A 16,811-nucleotide genomic window follows, 5' to 3' on the forward strand; every position below is an offset into this window, starting at 1 on the left:
ATACCCGACGGGAAGATAATGGCATGTGCTACCATCTTAGGAGCTGCGTGGGAGGAAAATTGGATAATGTGTGTGTGTGTGTCTAATGCCTACCCACTTCACTTGTGTGATTCGGGTTCCGCATACTGCAGGTAGATGGCAGGACTGTGATCCATTTTCAAATTGCACACCACTTCAGCAGGCCACGTTCTACATGTGTAGTATCTGTGAAGAGTTATGTCGTGTACTAGGGTGAGTGTATGTGTAAGTGTAGGGTAGGGAACAGGTGAGGATAATGATGGTGAAGAAAAGAAAAGAGGAAACCCGGTGCCAGCATGTAGCCTACTCCCGTCAAATAGGACCAAGGGGGCCGCCAGGCGTAACATCCCCATCCGACGGACGAATTACTATCAACAGTTACATATGCCTTCTCTTCATATAGACTGCAGAGAGATTTGGGATTTAACCCAGACATATTGGTGCACATCTCTCTGAGTCCTGAGGTAAAAAATTTTACATGAAAATTTCTGACCCCACCGGGAATCGAACCTGGACTGGCTAGTCTGGAGGCAGATGTGCTACACAGAGCTAACTCGACAGGCCAAAAAATTGGGTAATGTTGCCAACTTCATTTGGAATAAACCATGTACTCGTGTTTTTTGCTTGTATATTTTGGGGAAAAAGTGCACGGGATATTCGAGAATATACAATACTCTTTCACTAGGGTATATCTTTATTATGACATGTCCAGAAGTTCGCTATTTTTTTTTTCAACTTTTCTCCACTATATACATCCTTACCTCTGTTTTGACTGTCTCATAACTTCCTTAAATATGCAATTTATTTCCTATATATTATTGCTCCTACAATATTGTCCCTTCCCTTTCTGAGACCTTTAGCAACAACACATTTAGCTTTAATAATCACATATATTAAAAATACTGATACTGAGTTACAGTGAAAGAAAGTTTTCCTTTTGTTATCTTGAGCCATACTAATGATCTGCCATTTGTAATTCTGTTTCACTTTGTTCTCATTCATACCAGAAAGTGATAAGAACAGTTAAGATACAATCAGTATTTTCCTGTTATATCTTCAACTAAAAAACCTCACCTTATTTATTAAACGACTGCTGATGATATAGAATGGGGACTCTCGTGTACGGTGGAAATCTAAAGTAACCTGGGCATCCACTCCCACACTTAAATAGTTGTACATGTTCATGTTTCGAACTGGTAAGCGAATACCTAAATGGCGGTATGGATGCACTTGTACATTCCACCTGCATCAGAGACAGATATCTATTATCAAAATCAAGAATTATTTATTGAAAAGAATAAAGAAACATGTTATTACAGAACAAATTAAAATAGTGTACTGGCAGATATAATGCATAAAAGTGGAGTCAAGAAGCGAAAGATAAAATGGAAAAATTAATATTTTTGCTAATGACCCTTCAGCCTCTTTTACAAATATGAGTTGTAGCTCTTACACAGACTTAAGTCCTGTCCTTGCTCTTAGAGTTATCTATTGTTAATACTTCTTTCAACACTCAGTTGGGTTTCTGAAATTCTGCTGAGAGTCATGTGTTAATTTACGAAATTTATAGATATATCTTTAATTAAATAAGAAAAAAAGAGCCAATACCTATCCAGTTCGACAAGACGTGCTTTCTGAACTTGTTCAAGGAATGTGCCAGGGTCAAAGTTGGGATGATGTTCCTTACCCCAGCCCAACACCCGAGACAAGTCATTTCCAGTTCCAATAGGTAATATGGCTACTCCTGGACTTGGCTGAAATATACATATGTTTTACATTTTTCATTACCTCTTACAACATGTAGGGTGTAAAAAAATATATGTTACAAGGCTCAGTGATATGTAGATGGCTACCATGTGATCATATTTTGTTAATAAACCTATGTTTACATGCTTTATTTACATGCTAGCATCTCTGAAATGTGGAGAATGTACACAGTACGGATCACAAAAGCTAGGAAAGAAGTAAAAAAAGACAATTGAAATACTGTAAGTAAACATCATTTTAATCAACTACAGAAGGTGCTCCAAATGGCTGCCACCAACTTCGATACATTTTGTGCATTGCCTGGTTATGTCATGTCGAACTCTTGGAAAGATTTCTGGCATATCTTGGATGACCCCAGCTGCAACTTGAATTCGTGCCACAAGATCTTGTTGTGTCTTCACGGGAGTCTCATACACCAGGATTTTCATGTACAGTACCTAAAGAAAAAGAAATCCAATGGTATCAGGTCAGGTGAGTAAGGGGGCCAGGCTATTGGGCCTCCACGTCCAATCCATCTGATGCCAAAGGTGCCACGTACCTCATGATCGAAGTGTGCTCGTGCACCATCATGCTGGAACCACATTACACGATGGATTTCCAAAGCAACTCTTCCAGCAACTCGGGTAAGATTTGTCGCAGAAATACTAGGTAAACAAAGAGTTTCTGGACATGGGTGCAATTTCAATTGTCTTTTTTACTTCTTTCCTAGCTTTTGTGACCCATACTGCCTACGTCCTCCTCCACATTTCAGAGATGCTAACACATAAACAAAGCATTTCTGGACAAGGGTTTATTAACAAAATATGATCACACAGTACACATCTACCTACCACCGAGTCTTGCAACATATATTTTTTACACTCTGTATACAGGGTGAACCATAAGTACTGTCATTGATTTCAAAGAGTTATTCTTTGAGATATTTAAAACAAAAAAGTTTTAATACAATTTTGCTCGTTTGTGCTTCCTTTTCGAGAAAAAAATGATTTTATATGAAACATTTCATAGCGTATTTTGAGAAAACTATTGAATTAATTCCCAATATGCTCAGTCAATTTAAGAGAGCAATGCATTATGATAATAAATGACTGAAAGAATTTTAGTTTTGTCCTTTAAATGTGCATAAATTTGATCCAAACAAATGTAGGTTCTCTTTCTGCAAAAGAATTTTAAAACCTGATGCACTGTAACAATGTTCTGAGATGCTGGAGAGATGCAGCTTGCATATGCAAGGAATGGGTGAGGCAACGAGAAATGTAAACGTAACACAATTGCTTTTAAACATGGCTCGGAAAATTTGATTTCTCGTATGATTACAACTTCAAAAATTGAAGTGGGAAGTAACTATTTCTAATTGGGTGAAGGAAATGCTCATAGTGCGACGAATGGAGATTTTTAAAATCATTATTTTGTATAATGTAAAATAAATTATTCTTATTGGCTGTGTTCACCAAATATTTAATTAAAATTAAATCGAAGAGTTTAAAAATAATATTTTGTCAGCATTACAAACAGTCTTTATCTTTAGCGAAAATTGTGCATAATATGTCACATTATCGTACTAGTGCTTTTTTTTTTTACTTGGTTATTTAACGACGCTGTATCAACTATGAGGTTATTTAGCGTTGATGGGATTGGTGATAGCGAGATGGTATTTGAGAGATGAGGCCGAGGATTCGCCATAGATTACCTGACATTTGCCTTACGGTTGGGGAAAACCTCGGAAAAAACCCAACCAGGTAGTCAGTCCAAGCAGGAATCGAACCCGCACCCAAACACAACTCCAGATCGGCAGGCAAGCATCTTACCCGACAGAGCTACGTTGGTGGCCCATACTAGTGCTATGAAAATATTACCATGCCATCTAAAACTTCATGACTTCTATTAAAAAGGCATAACTTGTATCTTAGAGTTAACACGATGAAATGATTTGCCAATATTATAATATTTAATATATCATTGTTGTCATTGCAATCTCTTTCTTCATAGACCATGATATCAAACTACCCATTGTAGAAATCTGATGTTATTTCTTTATAAAAATTGTTTTACAGTGCTGTCATACAAAAAAAAATAGTGTACGAAACTCATTTATAATGTTATACAATTATTAAATTCGTAAAAGGTATGAAACTCACTACGTTCATTTCATAATATTTACTCATGTAATACACTATAACATTATAAACTTGTTTCATAATATTACCACTTTAATTTTGTTCATTACTTCAACGTAAAATAAGCACATTAGATTTTTATTTTTTCCTTTACAGTTTTAAAATTTTGTTTATGCAGTCCTAGCAATAAAACACGTTTGTTATGACGCTATAAATCGTGCACAATTGGCCTAATTCTGGCACTGGTGCCAGAAAAAGTTACCTAGCAACTAGTATTCCATGATGTCATCACCACTTTCACAACACAATTTTATACAACATACCTGTAAGAAAAAGCTTCGAAACAACAACACAATAATATTGTCTTAGAAACGGTTACTTAGCAACCATGCAATATATTACGTCATATCCAGTACTCATATCTACCATGTCATAACATTACATTTTGTAAATTTATAATAGTTTTTTTTACATATTTTAATGCTAGAATAGCATAAAATGTTGTATATAACACGTATATAATCTTCATTATAAACACTTGTGAAAATTAGCATGTGAGCATTAAACATTCACTCATGCCATAACCAAGATTACACACTAGTTATACAAATTACTATTTTATAATGTGAAATGCTGTACTGGAAAGAGCGGGTGAAGAAAGAATGATGCTGAAACTGATCAGGAAGAGGAAAGGGAATTGGTTGGGTCACTGGCTGAGAAGAAACTATTCAAAATATAACAAAATATTTGATTTTTTTGTTGCTCTTTATTCAAGAAATCACCCACCAGAATTAATTATATTACTTACGGTTCACCCTGTATATAATTAAATATGATCCATCATATTACATAATTATATTCAATTATGCTATTTAACTTTGAAGTGTTTTATTATTCACTTCTCAAAAATATAACACTGCTGGCTTCTTTCAATACTCGTGTCAATAGGCCTACTGCATGGCAATATTCATTAGTGGGTATTCACAGCCAAAAATGATAGCTGTTGAATTAATAACAATTTATATAATTATACACATAATGCACATTCCATGAAAACGGAGACATGTCCATCTGAAACTGAAGTGTATCTATAGAAATTTTTGTTTTCATTATCATGTAGTATAACGATTGAAGTTATGTTGGCTACACTGTTCATTTCCTTCCTGTCAGTCTTTTGTTTACAGCACTTATTCTTTTGTTGTCCTGTTTCGAGGAATGTTTATGCGCTCAAACTTCAGTCACTTTAAAGTAAGTATATCGTGATAAATGTTTATAATATGTTTAACTTTGTGGACTGGTTTGTTGAATATAACTTATTCTTGAATATACTAGAGCCTGTTTAAGAAATATCGTGTTTATAAGATATGTAATAGGGCATTTCTTAACCTCAGCAAAATGATGTAATGTGAGTTACCGAACAGATTTTCATTTTATTTACGTTGTATGCAACGATGTCAGAAAAGTGATAATTATTTGTTTCTTTATTGAGACTAAGACCACTATATCCACATACGTGTTTCTGTTCTAAATTGTAATTTGTGCTCGTAGCAGAGATGATTTCCTTTGTAATGTGAGTTACCAATTTAAGAGAAATTCCATAAAAAAGTAAAATGTATTTTATTTACACGATTTAAATATAGTAACATGTTATACTAGGCATGAAAAGCTATAATGAGCATGTATGTTATTTTCTGTGTTATATCAAACTGAATTTGATATTAATTATATTGTTACATGTACACTTTAATTTTTCAGATAAAATGCCATTAAGTGCAGCTGAAAAGATGAGAAGGAGAAGACAGAAATTAATAGACGAGGGAAAATATGAATATAAGGAAAAGCACAGAGAGACAGTTAGGAAATGCAGAGAAATGAAGAAAAAACAAGAACAAAAGTTGAGTAAAGTAAAACAAAAGAAACTTACTGAAGAAAGAAAACGGTTGAATAGAGAAAGAGTTGCAAAACATAAAAGACATAAGGAGTCTAGTACCAAGAATACCTCTTCCAGGACCATCTGTTAATTCACCTCCATACAAAAACAAAAGAACGCTAGGAAAAGCTACAGCTCGTGTAAAACGTGTCCTTTCCAATTCACCAAGGAAAAAATCTGCAGTCATAAAGAACCTATATGAAACTTATATTGAACCACTGCCACAATCAAAGAATTCAAGGAAGTCAACAAGTCTTACTCCTGAAACAGTAAAAGCTGTTACAGAATTTTATCTAAGGGATGACATTAGCCGCCAAGCTCCTGGGAGGAAAGATGTGATAACTGTGAGGGAATCTTTTGGGAAAAATAAAATGCAGATTAGGCATTTAATGTTTTCAATAAAAGTGGCACATGAAATTTTCTCCACTGAAAATGGAAAGATAATTGGAAAAAGTAAATTTGCTGAATTACGACCGAAGCATGTGCTCCTGAGTAATAAACTCCCTCATAATGTTTGCTTGTGCAAATATCATGAAAATTTCATCAATGCAATTAGTGTACTTCATAAGATTGTACCACATTTTCCTGAATATAATAAGAATTTACCAGAAAGTTTTGTTTGTGAAAATCCAAAACAAGAATGCTGGAATGGTAACTGTCCCTCTTCCCAGGAATTAATGGCCACAAAAATCAGTGAAACATGTTCAGATTCTATTGGTGAAACTGATGTTAAGTGGTTTGTGTGGAAAGAGTGTGAAGGAAGATTATTGAAGGTTGAAGAAGGAGGAACCTTACAAGATTTGATAGATTATTTAGTTGCTATTGGACCCCAATTCCTGCAACACTGTCACATAAAAAGAGAACAGTCCGGGACATATCAACAACAAAGACTGGAAGTGGAATCAAATTATGATATATCACTACTTCATGTTGATTTCTCTGAAAATTATACCTGTATTTCGCAGGATGAAATCCAGAGTGCTCACTGGCAACAAAACCAAATAAGCCTCTTCACTGCAGCTTTGTGGCATTCTGGAATTTTGCATCCTTATGTCCTTGTGTCAGATAATCGCAACCATTCAAAAGATACAGTACTAGCATATATTGACAGACTTCTTGAAGAACTTCCATCTTCTTCTAAAATAATCCAAATCTGGTCTGATGGTCCAAGCTCTCAGTTTAAAAATAAGTATATTGCAATGGCTTTACAAGTTTTGGAAAGGAAACATGAAAGGAAGATAATGTGGAACTATTTTGCAACCTCACACGGAAAAGGTCCTGTTGATGGCATTGGCGGTTCTGTGAAGCGTCAGGTTTGGTTAAATGTTCTAAAGAGAAAATGTATTATTAACTGGGCCAATGACTTTGTGAACGCAATGGAAAGCACATCTCAAGTCAGAGGAATTTTGGTGACAGAAGACGAACTGCTTCAGAGTAACAGAAGGTTAATTATTCATTTATTTTAAAGAATGCTAAATCATTTCAAGGCATTGCTAAAGTGCACTGTTTAAAAGTTTGTGATGGTAAAACAGTAGGCTACAGCACAACAGCTGAATCAAGATAGAGACAGAACATAATACAAGTTGTATGTATGAAAAATTAGAAAATTTTTGTTTTTCTTTATTGTCAGTAGCTGATATATTAGATGAGATATTCATAGTTAAATATTGTCCTAAGTTAGACTTAACTATTTAGTGTAAAATATATTTAAAATGTTGAAAATATTTCACTAAGAATTGACATTATAAAACTTAATTTTTTAGTATGTAATGTGAGTTACCAGAGAGGTAATGTGAGTTACCTGAATTTTATTTTTTGGAATAACTGTTTAATGTGAAACAATGATTTTAATTAATGAATTTGTTAATTTGAAATGTCAGCTCTCCATGAGTAAGTAGAACATTGGAGATTTACAATTAATACAACAGAACTTCAGTTGTATTCAAGATGATGTAAAGGTTATGTCTCCAAAATGTAATGTGAGTTACCGGAAAGTTATTTTTTGTTTATGCACTACTTTTCAGTAATATAATTTTCTTTATTGCTACATATAATCAGTGCTAAAGGCAAATGTGACTGACAGAGAGAAAATTCGATTTGCAATAAATGTATGTATTTTCTTTCTCATTATAATATAAGTTCTACGTCAATCTGTAATGTGAGTTACCATGGAATGACCCATAAAGAATTTTCATTCATTTCCAATTAAGTTGTTATAATCATACGAGTTTTTAAGCTTTTGCGGTGACTGTAATCAGATTTAGCTTTTGGGTATTCCATCATGCCCTCCAACTTGACATTTTCAATGTTTCGAAATTACATACAGGTTCCATCATCAGGGCAGACAGATAATACCAGATGTCAAGTTCCAGGATGCGGTGGAACAACCAAAAGCCTAATTCTGATTGTTACAATCACTTTAAAGACAAAATTAAAAGCAAATATGCTCCAAAGAATATACTTTCTCACTGTTACCTTTAACTGTAGCTTGTCAACTGCATTTAAAACCCAGCCAATAGTTCCATCTCCTCCTGCTACCAGGACAGTTGCGCGAACTTCTCCCAGAAGACAGCACCACTCTAGTGCAGTCTCAGGTGGGTGTTCAGCCAAATCCACTACTTGTGCAGGGTTCAAGAGGCGCCGAAATAGTGACAGAATTATAGCTCCATCATTATTACCTGATTTACGGTTTGCTATAATGTATAAAAATGATTATTATTTAACAATTTAACGAAAAAGTGAATACAATAATATTAATAATAGTAATAATAATAATAATAATAATAATAATAATAATAATAATAATAATAATGAATTTAGCTTTTTATAACTGGTAACATTACGCATTTTCATAGCTTGTCCATTTACGAGAAGGGTAAGGTGAAAAAATGTTATTTTGATCAAAATATACACTTTTACATTTTTGCTTTATAATAATGTGCAAGGCTTGGTTTATCACTCCACGAATTTTCAGGTCCATATAACCCTCTAAGGTCTGTTTTCGTAGCCAATTTTTAAAGTGCTGCATTCAGCTTGCCCTTTAAATTGCTGCACTACACGCTCTCTTACTTATTATTAGGTTTCCTTTACTTTTTAGATGAAGGAATTTTATTACAATTTTCAATTCCTGGTCTGGCTGAGCCAGACATGTTATGCTGAAATTACTACTAGAAAACACAACAGACTGGAAGTCTCGAGCGCTGACGTTAGGTGGTAAAAGGCATGGTAGAGTGAAACAGGACACTATCGCCAAACTAACTCGATACTACCAGAAGGCTATCCTGGAAAACAAGGGAGATCTTTCTGCAATGAAGAAAGCAATATTTTCAACTCTTTCGCACAACATTTCAACTGATGAGAAGCCTCAAAACAGTAAATGTCCTCCTGGTTCCACATCCTAGTGCTTCTATCAGAGAGCCATAGCAGAAGATAAGCAGCCATGTCCCCATAAGGAAATGATTGGGACACCTTTAACAGAAAGCCATCTAGTTAAAATCATGCCTATATATCAGAGGCTTGCTTTTGATAGTCTTCTGGAGAGGTGTCTAAAAGGAAGAACAAAGAATGCAAATGAGTCTCCATTCCCAGATATGGAAGAAATGCCTGAAGGAAAGTTTCGGGTCGACGCAATAAGTAGAAGTGGCTGTAGCACAGGCAGTTTTTGAATACAATATGGGGACCACAAAAACTCTATCAGATACACATTCTGATGCTGGTGTGCCAACTGATGCTAAAAGCATCAAACTGGCAAACTGGCGTTCCTTGACTGTGAAGAAAAAGCATTAAACGACACTCCAGAGGGTCCATTGTGCTGTGAAACTTGCTAGGTTGAGATTAGAAGAGGCTACAAGGCAAAGGGAAACATACAAGGCTGGCCATTTCTAATATTTCAGAAGTGATCAGGATTCCTGTTTCCAGTAAAACTGTAAGTAAAAATTAACCACCAGTTTCTCGACTTTTCATTTTTCTTATTCTTTATCATGTAGAAAATGTATCCCACAAAAATGAAGCTAGAAAGCTGATTTTTTTTGTGGAACTTATCTAATGTGTGTGCCACATAACTTGCTATTTTAATGTTAAATTTTAACCCTGCTTAATACATTTTGAACACGAATAAAAAAAAAAAATGGATACTTAAAATGTTATTAGGGGAAAACCTGAAGAGATATCAGTCTGAAATTAATACAGCTTATTACAACACATGTGAGTAATAAGTGTACACGAAACCAAGGCTTTCAACATTATTAGTTCAGAATTTACATATTTCATCGTACCCTCCTCTTAAAGAATTTAGTGAGAGATAATTGCAAAGCTCTGTTAATAGGTTTGTTTTAATGGGAAAGTATGAAAAGTCACTGACAGAACATACCCATTACAATAAGTGGAGTCCAGTCTTTCCATCCAGGGGATTTAACTGCACGAAGTTGAAGTTTTCTACGCACAGTGCTGCGTTTCTTTGTTAGCACTACACAGCTAGGTGGAATCAAATGGCTACGATATGGTCCAAAGTCGCATACCTTCAATGAAATGAAACGATGTGCCAGATGAAAACGTCGTAAATATTGTTGCCCACAATCACACCCTCCCAAAAGAATAACCTTACATTATTAATCAATACTTTAAGTAGAAAACAGGATAACAAATTCACTACTTAATAAAATAATTGCAACCAATCAGTGATTAACCTAATTTAATTTTGTATATTGTGAGCGTTGTTTTTAATTAACAATTATTTTAAAGTACCCATTCAATAATATATTCGTACTATTTTTAAATTACACGCTAATACAAAATTTGAATGGAAAAACTTCATTTCTACTGGATGAAACTAATGTGACAAAATAATTACGATCTCGTGCTTCTTTTAGTGTGCAAGAAGATGAATTCCGACAACCTGATCGCCTCACTAGCAGTGAATGAAGACTAGCTCTTAAAATGACAGCTAATGTTTGTCCGCTGCGTGCTATACCAGGAAGGTCCCAAGACGGAAACCATTGTCGTCGTTGTGTCAGTGAGATTGAAACTCTTGGCCACGTTTTGGGTGCCTGTCCTTTCAGCGAGACACTGCAGAACTCTAGACATCACAGAATCAGGTCCATGATTGCCAGAGCCTTGAGGAAGAAAGGTCTCACTGTACACGAAGAAGTCCATGGCATCTCTCAACAGGGATCCTGTCGGCGAATTGACATGCTTGCCATTCCACCAGGTTCTACATCCGCCTACATTATCGACCCAACAGTCAGGTTCAAGGCACAGGAACAACAGTCCACGCAGAAAAATGCAGGATTTATGAGCCCACAGTTCCATTCTATTTGGAGAAATATCACCTCACCTCCATTGAAGTAGTTGGGCTAATGATTGGCGTTAGGGGCACAATACCTCGCCTCTTTGTCACTTTCTGCAAGAAGTTCCAGCTGAACAACGACTTCGTGATGTTTCTCTTACTACTATCAGAGGATCACTTGCCATTTTAAAATACCACCTGTACTTTGTTTCCTAAAGAGGAAGAACTTTTGTTTGAACATCTAATCCGTTTATTATGTTTAGGCCTGTTATATGTATGCTCTTATTCTTCCTGTACTTAATTTCCCTTTCTTGTTCGTTCCCCACATTTCTCTTTTGTGGCCTGTTTTTGTTTTCACTCTGTGTGTTATGCTTTGGCCAATGAGGCAGTCCCGTTATTGGGAAAGCTGAAAGAATGTCTTTCTTCCCCCTTGTTCTTTTGTTTTGTTTGTTGAAAGAAATATGGCTGAATCTTGAATGCTATTGAATTGTTTCTTTTAAAATACAATATATTGGTGAATGATATAATGGGATTAAGTGAAAATTCAATTTTGTTTTAATCAACTTAGGCTACATTTGTGTTAAATGGTATACAGTTTGTGAATACAAATAAAAATGACATGTAAAGCTGGCCAGTCAGCATTACAATCTACAATCAAGGAGTAGAATCATTTAAAAATTATACTGAATATTTGAATTTATATTTTAAAGTAGTAGATACTAAAGAAAATAGAAGGAGTATTACAGTAGCAGTCATTACCTTAGCTCTACCACCAGAAATATATGCCATTTTGAAGACTCAGCTGTATCCTAAGAAGACTGAAGAAGCAACATATAGTGTGTGTTGAATGTCTCAGTAAATTTTTGTCCTGCAAATGTAATGGAAACGTCTACTGATGATGATGATGATGATGATGAAATGTAGTTATAACAGAATGATATAAATTTTGTGTGCGTTTAGTCTTTCTTATGATGTTTTTATGATGCAAACAAGAAAACGCAACACAAAACAAATACATCAGACTAACATATGAAAATAAGATCACATACAAGATTGCATGATCTTTCATGAAACTAAAATACAACATTGCATATAGAACACACTACAAAAACATCTTAACACACAGACAAGATACACAAATACAACTTAACAGGTGTATACAAACTATCATGCAACAGTTGCAACAACTTCTACATTGGACAGACTGGAAGATAATTTCAAATACGTTACAAAGAACATATCACAGTCAAAACCAAACCACACAACAACTCAACCTATGCAGGACAAATTACAAACTCCAAACACAACTACAGCAACATAGACACTGACATGAAAATACTACACATCCAGCCAAAAAACCAGAAACTTGACACTCTAGAACAATATGAAATTTACAAACATACAAAAACATACTCCCAACACATCCTGAACACTCAAGTCAATTTCAAAACACATCCTTGTCGACACAATCATGAACACACCCCACAAGAGGAAACCAGAAGATAGTGTGAGACCTTCACTAGGCTATGGACAATGAAGAATATCACTTCGAAACTAGGCAGCCAGGTAATTTCCTAATGTTAACACAGTAAAGAAGTTATAAAGTTATAGTGATTACATAATTGTTAAAAGTGTATATAGAACAATGAAGTAAAATTAATTGATCTTTCACATACTGCACTGCTGAAACGAATAATATCAAGGACTTATTAACAACGCCAAGATTAAGAGCCAAGCTATTCGATCATAAGCGCCCTATGCTTAGATTTGCTTCTTTAGATAACATTTTTCGGGACATATTAAGGGTAGTGTGAAGCGGAAACTTAAGAAAAAATTCTGGCAAAACTTTATTTTAAAAGGTTTATTTTCACATAAGAGTACAGTAAACTGACGTGACTTTAACTCAGTTTTCAAATTCAGCTAAGGATTTTCCGCAAAAATTGTTTTGCTAAGGCTTTAATTTTTTTCATGAATAGTGGTGTAAGCATTGTTTACCACATTAACTCAAATTTATATTTAAATCTTACGACACTAATGAAAAAAATAAAATATTGTGATTTAAAGTCACCTTAGCTAGTGAGGTCACTTTGTCTCACTGACATCTGTATTGGTTTCTATCATACTAACAAGCTCTGGAACGAAGTCATCCATAAGTAGTTGTTACTCTGACCTATTATACAACTTGTAATGAAACATTAGCACAATAAAAGAACAAATTAGTAGGATATTAATATCTTTTAATCATTCTGAGATGTGAAAATACGGAATGTTTTCTAACTTTCAATTAATTTTTTTTCAAAACATTAATTACAAACAGCCCTGTAATGACTGCTATTCTACAGGGCTTCCATTTCAAAACTTATTTAAATTATTTAAATAATTATTTAAATTGAATTCAATTTAAACAAAAAAACACGTCAATTTAGATATTGAGGGGAAAGTCTGAAATCAGGCTTAATTGCATTTCAAATTTCACCCCCCTTCAGCCACCCCCACTTAGAAATTTCCATCGGCACCCCTATATTTTTATACTTAAATACTTATACTCAAAAAATTTCAGACCTTCCCTGCAATATCTAAATTAACGTGTTTTTTTCTTTAAATTCAATTCAATTTAAATAATTAGTTATTTAGACTGGGAAGTTTTGAAATGAAAGGCCTGTATAAGGACTGAAGGACTTCATTTCTTGACTCAATACTGTGCAATCTCAGGAACACTATACAAGCTTTCAATAGTCAGAAGAGTTGGAGCTCGAATAGTCTCCATTTCATCTTCGTCAGGATACCAAAGGATGTCTTTTGGCTTTGGCCGCTTCCATCCGGAAATGCTTGCCATTACCATCACACTCACCTGAGTTGCTCCTAATGGACATTGGAGAACAACTCCAGTTTATTAAATGGAACCAAACCAGCTTTCCTAAAGTCACTTTTGAGGTTTTATGCTGAATTAATGTCAATTGTATATGACTTCTCTCAAATGCTATGGACATGTGGAGTTTGGGACTGTACTGGTGTTCAGATTTCTCTTCTTGTCATCTTTTATATACATTTATATATTGCACTTATTATTGAAATCTTATTTCTGTTGACTGAAAACACAGTGACAGTCACTTCAGTTGTCACAAAAAGTTGCAGACATTACTGTATTTCAACAGCAGGAAAGAAGTGATCTTTCCTACCATGTAGAAGGCACAAGGAAACTAATCCTGACTGTACTGCTAACCGATAAAATGGCAAGTAGTATTAAGGCATGACCATTATGAAGTCGAAATTATGAAGTTTGTAGCAGCATTTCGAAATCTGAAATTTACATAAGAATGATTTTGTTTGATTTTAACGTGAATACTTGAAAATAATAAACATATTCAATAAAATATGCAGGTTTTCTTCACAGTGCAGGGCAAAAATCAAGTTCATATATTCATAAACAATATAGGAAGATATATAAATACACTTTTTTTATAAATGAGTTGAAGTCACCTTGGTGGGTCGAAGTCACCTTGGTGGGTCGAAGTCACTTCAGTTTACGGTATTTCTATTATGACGACAATGATGTAATACTCCAGCAGTTTCGAAAGCTGTATACGCAAACACAGTTATTTTTAAATTATTCAATCTGAATTATAACGTACAAGGAACATTTTGTTGGTTATTCAAAATCGTACATATATAACATCTTCTGCTGTTAAATAATTGTGTTGCATTTATTAAAAATGTATAAACAAAAGTATAAAGAGTTACTGCATCTCGACTTCATAATGTTAATTTTGTAAACCCTTGTCTTTCGGTCACTCCTATTTGTACAGCATAATATATACTGCAGTCAGAGAGCACATGGAAGAATCGAAGCTCGCAAGCGAGGTGTTTCTTATGGATCCCTGGTATAAGGTATTGATGGTGGACATAAGGACGTGTAAAACGAAGCATACGTGTTCGCCCAGTATCGTGCCAGACAACATTCAAGTAGGTTAAGAGTTTATAGAAGGTGACTGGTGGTTAACAGTAGACGAAATTTGTAAAGAAATTGGAATAAGTCATGGCAGTGTGCAGTATATAATTCAGAATGAATTAATGTTTCAAAAAAATAATAGTGGATTGAAAAAGTCTCGTTCATATTCGGAAACAATTATGAAGAAAGAACTACCCATTTATTCTCAAAGAAAAAGAACTACCCATTTATTCTCAAAGAAAAAGAACTACGCATTTATAATCATTACTGCAAATCATAACTACATAATATACACAAATATAAAGTTCTAAACAAAAAAATTAGAAGAAAGAAAGTTCTAAACAAAAAAATTAGAAGAAAGAGAAACATTTAACAGCTCAATACCTCTTCAATATGAATGCGGCACCGAGAGTGAACAGTTCTCTGACACCAGCAACATTGCCAATCCACTAATCCATATTCCGAGCCACAGTCCTCATCACACACATAACAAGAGGCACCTAGTGGGAGGTTACCTGATAACATACACTGCAGTTAAGCCATGAGGAAATAATAACACAGTGCATTACAAATTCAGCAAATAACAATATGTGTACATTATATTTCTGACTTAGGATAAATTAACCCAACATTTGTTTGTTAAAGGATGAAACCACAAACAAGAAATTGAAAACCTTGCTCATTAATTGCATGGAATGTTCTACTTAACTTACTAATGAGGAGAAAATATATTAAACTTAAACACACACTCGAATTTGGCAAGATTATGACAAATACATGATGTACATAAATGTTGTTTACAAATTCACAATTTATTAGCAGAGCTTTTAATTATCATATAGGAACATAATCTGGTTCATGTAATACTCGAACTCGAAAAATGTTTTGTAGGAATTGATTAGTAGCAACATTTGAAAATAGCATCTGTACAGGAAAAGCAGTCCGTTGCATAGTTTAGAACCAGATTGGACACTCAGTACAAAGGCACTTCAGAATGCAATACAAGAGGACATCATCCTCCCAGCCAGTCATAAGGAAGTGGAAGACTTCATGCATACTACCAGTGTGGATGTGATGCATCATGTAGGCTGGCCTGGCATATGTGAGGATGACATACAGGAGAGTTTCCATTGTTCACAATAAATAAAGAGTCTATTAGACTACCTTGTGTATCATCATATGAGGGTATGAGGGATTTACAGTTCCTGTGAGACCTACTCAAGAGATTTCTGTGGTGAACGATGGAAAGATGTCCATTTGTGTTCTGTAACATCCTCATTTATTCCAGGCCATCCTGCATGATTGTTTGTATGCATCTGAAGCCTGACTAATGTAATATGTAGTTAGTCGGCAATGTATGCAATGGAGGGGAAAAGAAACTGGCCACCCAACCCCATTATATGCTGGCCTAGTTGCTTCATAAATGGTGCCTTCTTGGTATCACTTGTGAGGTTCAGATCTGTCTTCGAACATCTGACCAACAACAACAACAATCCTGCATGATGCTTCATATCCACACTGCCAGTCTGTATGAAGTTGATGTAACACTTGTGTATGGCTGGGCAAATGGGTGTAGTCCTCCTATATCACATTTTGAAATACATTACTTCCAAATGAAGCTAGTCTTGTCACCTCGGACAAGTGGGAGAGGGGAATTATTCAATACCTAACAAAAAACTTTTTGAGTTGGTATATCACATGACCTAAGGTATGTTTATGTATAGCACGCCCTCACGCACACACATA

The 16,811-nt window shown here is 34.8% G+C and overlaps 1 protein-coding gene and 1 long non-coding RNA gene across 3 annotated transcripts in view; one reads left to right on the plus strand and one right to left on the minus strand.

The window, feature by feature from the left end:
• The window catches only part of Dgkepsilon (diacylglycerol kinase epsilon), a 44,438-nt gene that overhangs the window by 19,506 nt on the left and 8,121 nt on the right, over nucleotides 1–16,811 (minus strand). Inside the window, exons 4-8 of one of the 2 annotated variants that reach the window (XM_069829124.1) lie at nucleotides 15,450–15,580; nucleotides 10,202–10,349; nucleotides 8,308–8,525; nucleotides 1,627–1,772; nucleotides 1,093–1,261 (exon numbers count right to left, since the gene is read on the minus strand). In XM_069829124.1, the coding sequence (XP_069685225.1) occupies nucleotides 1,093–1,261; nucleotides 1,627–1,772; nucleotides 8,308–8,525; nucleotides 10,202–10,349; nucleotides 15,450–15,580 (812 nt within the window). The remainder of the gene's footprint in view (nucleotides 1–1,092; nucleotides 1,262–1,626; nucleotides 1,773–8,307; nucleotides 8,526–10,201; nucleotides 10,350–15,449; nucleotides 15,581–16,811) is intronic. The other variant, XM_069829125.1, reaches the window with a different exon arrangement.
• LOC138701836 (uncharacterized) lies at nucleotides 5,074–5,773 on the plus strand. Its single transcript, XR_011332701.1, has 2 exons — nucleotides 5,074–5,150; nucleotides 5,658–5,773. It is a non-coding gene; the product is annotated as an uncharacterized lncRNA (long non-coding RNA).

The sequence above is a fragment of the Periplaneta americana genome, chromosome 6 (assembly GCF_040183065.1).
Source record: "Periplaneta americana isolate PAMFEO1 chromosome 6, P.americana_PAMFEO1_priV1, whole genome shotgun sequence".
Lineage (NCBI taxonomy): Eukaryota > Metazoa > Arthropoda > Insecta > Blattodea > Blattidae > Periplaneta > Periplaneta americana.